Here is a 3294-nt window from a genome sequence, read left to right on the forward strand (position 1 = left end):
GTACTCAGCCCTTCTCAGTGCCTGCTCCCCCCCTCCCAGCTCCAGGCACACTCTTACTTCCTCTGGGAACCATGATCGATATTCTTTCTGCTCTCAAACTTCACAGCACCTTTCTGCCCTCACGTACAGCACCTTTCCCCTGTCCCCTTCTGCCCTGAAAAGTGCAAACCAGGAGGATTTCAGAAACATCTCCTGCACTACAACATTTTCTCCTTCAGTCCCTAGATGGAGTAAGACTGCCTCTGCAAGAGACATTGCCTTCTTCCCCATGTATCCTGCTAAAATAAACTCACAGTTCATCATTCCATAGTCAATAGCTGCCATCATCTCATCAGAGGCAACATCCCCTCCCACTTGCCATCAACAACCCATGGGCACAGCCACCTCTTGGTCCCCTTCATCCCAGCCAGGGCAGGGCAGTGGTGGGGCTGTGGGGACACCCAAGGGACAGCCCCATGCACAGAAAACCTGGCCCTTACCTTGTCCTCCAGCCTGCCGACAAGCTCAGCCAGCCTGTTGATCTGCCCCTCCAGCCCCTCTGCTTTGGCGTCGGGGGAACCTGCACGGAGTCAGGAGTCTGTGATGGAGCATGAAGCACCCATGGGTACCCCCCGAGAGCCCTGCTGCTCTCCAGGGCAGTCAAGTCACCTCTGTGCTGCTGCTGGGACCACAGCTCCCTTCCCCGAGGCAGTTCAGGCTGCCAGGAAGCATCCATCGCTTACCAGTCTGGAAGCTCTTCCCATGCTCCCTGGGGACGATCCAGCTGGTGGAGGAGTAGCTGGGCATGGGGCTGTCGTACCAGGTGTCCATCAGACCATGGCTGGCCTTGCTGGGGCAGTGTCTGCAACCAGAGAGCACACAGGTCATCAGAGAGGGCAGAGCTTGGCACGTACGGTGTGATGTGACCCCGGGGAGCCGACGTTGGAGTGTTCTTTTTTGGCACCTCTGTCACCAACACCACACCCCTTGGAGGGGATATCACCTGGTGTGCACTGGGAGCTGTGCCCAACTGGCAGCACCTCGCTGGCTTTGGTGGTTAACACACGGGAAAAGCTGCTGTCACCCGGGCATCACCGGGGCTGCCCATGCCCGAACTGCTGCCCCTGAGCAGGGGAAGCCTGCCTGCCCGGCCGTGCGTTCCACCAACAGGCTGCAGCCACTGTGCTCCTGCAGAACACACACACTCCTGAGTCACCAGTGACCATCCAGCCCCAGCTCCACAGTGGTGCTTCCAGCATCGCCCCTCATTCATGGATAAGCCAGAGAGAATGCTAAGAGCTGCCATCAGAGAATCACAGAATGGTTTGGGCTGGAAGTGACCTTAAAGCTCCCCTAGTTCCACCGTTCCCCAACCCACCATGGGCAGGGACACCTCCCACTAGCCCAGGTTGCTCAAAGCCCTGCCCAACGTGGCCGTGACCACATGCCCAGAAGGGTTTGCAGCTGCCATCCAACGGGAATGGGCTTTGGGAAGGATGACACTCTCTTCTCTCCCTCCTCCACTGCCGGGAAGTCTGAGTCACAGGAGGGGCTGAGCTGCTCAAAGCGTTTCCAGCATTTCCTTTCAGTGAGAGCAGCTTCGTGCCAGCTGATGGAGATGCCTGGGATCCCCACACCCCTCCAGCCAGCCATGCCTGGAGACAACACGCTGAATGCCATGGAGCCAATGAGTACAAGACCAGCCAGCATCATCCCTGCCCTCCTGTCCCTCCCCGCGCATCCAGTTTTGCCCTTTGGCAGCCGGGGACCCTCTCTGCCCTCCCTGGCTACTCCAGGCAATTTCAGCTGGCTCCTTTGGTACAGAGAAAGCAATGTCCAGGCGCCTGTTGTCCCCTAGAACCAGGCAGTGTGAACTTGATCGGACACACGGGAACACGATGAGAGGCTCTGGTCCTCAGCAACAGCCCCAAGACAAGAAAGAAAGAACAGCAATAAAGGTGGAAGGAAAATCCCCGTTGCTCCAGGCTGTGCAGTAATCCCCCTGCCAGGGCTGAATAATCCCCCCTCAATAGGCAGGAACTTAGGTGAGAACAGACATTTCTTTTTAATCACAATTTAATGAAGTGTCTCAGGCTTGGGTGCTTCGCTGTCACAGTTGGTTTTACAGCCCTTTGCTTTGGTGGTTTTTTAGGCCATTTCTTTGTCTTCATGCGGATGCAAGAGATCATTTTTTGGTTTTGGGGTTTATTTAGTAGGCTTTTTTCCTTTTTTTTTTGGCTGTTATCACTATAAGAAAACAACTCCAATACTTCTGATTATGAACCAGGCCCCCATGTTGGCAAATAAAAGCCAGCAAAGTCTTTCACGGGCTCTAATTGCTCTGTCTGCTGTTGGTCTTGTTTTCTCCTCATTGTTCCCCAGGAGCTCTTATTTTTTGCCATACGTTTTGTACAAGGTTTGCCACAGGCCAGTGGTTTCCTTCTGAAACAGGGAGAAGAAAGCGATGTGGTGTGATGAAACCCAGTATTCCTCCTAGGAAAGCTGATAAGATGCCACCAGAGCTGCCCAGGTCTCACCGTGTCCCAGGCAGCAACAGCTCCGGTGAGACCAGCCCACTGCTGCCTGTTTGAGATGCAACTGTTGCTGCTGTTAAAACTCAAAGTACCAAAACCTGGCTGTGGTGAAGCACTGGGGCACATCAGTCCCTGTGGTGTCACACTTCTGTGGTCCCCGTGCCTTGGTCCCCTCTGCCCACCCGCCGACAGGGAAGCCAAGACATCCCTCCTTGAGCATCCCGTGGTTTGCAGATACGGCAGGGGGGGAAATGGGCTTCATGAGCATCTGATGAACAGTTTCCATGGCAACGTGTCCTGGACACAGCCAGTGTCGGTGGTACTCAAGGAGCCGAGTGACACTGTGACACCAAGGCGGGGCTGTGCTGAGGTTTGGGCTGTGCTGCTGGGTTCCTCTTTCTATTTTAGCCCTGGCAGCACTTGAGAAATCTTGAGATTGTCTCCTCCAGGCTCTGCCAGGCTGCCGAGATGGGGATGGTCCCCTCCCGTGGGACCCTTAGGGCTGCTAAGGACAGGGAGGTGGAGGGGAGCCTGAATTGCTCTCAGGAAGCTGGGAAGGGAGGCAGCCACTCGCCCGGCTGCCCTGTGCTCCTACACACTGTCTGCTGCACCTTCTCTCGCCCCACAAAAGCATCCTCTGCCTCTCCCTCCAGCCCCCTGCCCCAAAATCAACCGGGAAGCAGAGAGGAGACCTGGAGGAGTTGGTTTGCTCGTCGATGGCATCCACAGCACTCTCCACGGAGCTCAGCAGCGACTGGGTCTGGTTGGCCGTCTCCTTCCG

The 3294-nt window shown here is 55.9% G+C and overlaps 1 protein-coding gene across 1 annotated transcript in view; it reads right to left on the bottom strand.

Annotated features, from left to right (window-relative positions):
• Nucleotides 1-3294, bottom strand: part of NECAB2 (N-terminal EF-hand calcium binding protein 2) — a gene marked incomplete at both ends in the record, with an annotated part of 33979 nt that overhangs the window by 245 nt on the left and 30440 nt on the right. Inside the window, 3 exons of the mRNA XM_009865397.1 lie at nt 480-559; nt 723-841; nt 3206-3292. Coding sequence (XP_009863699.1) covers nt 480-559; nt 723-841; nt 3206-3292 — 286 coding nt within the window. The remainder of the gene's footprint in view (nt 1-479; nt 560-722; nt 842-3205; nt 3293-3294) is intronic.

The sequence above is a fragment of the Apaloderma vittatum genome, unplaced genomic scaffold (genome assembly GCF_000703405.1).
Source record: "Apaloderma vittatum isolate BGI_N311 unplaced genomic scaffold, ASM70340v1 scaffold16392, whole genome shotgun sequence".
In the NCBI taxonomy this organism is placed as follows: domain Eukaryota; kingdom Metazoa; phylum Chordata; class Aves; order Trogoniformes; family Trogonidae; genus Apaloderma; species Apaloderma vittatum.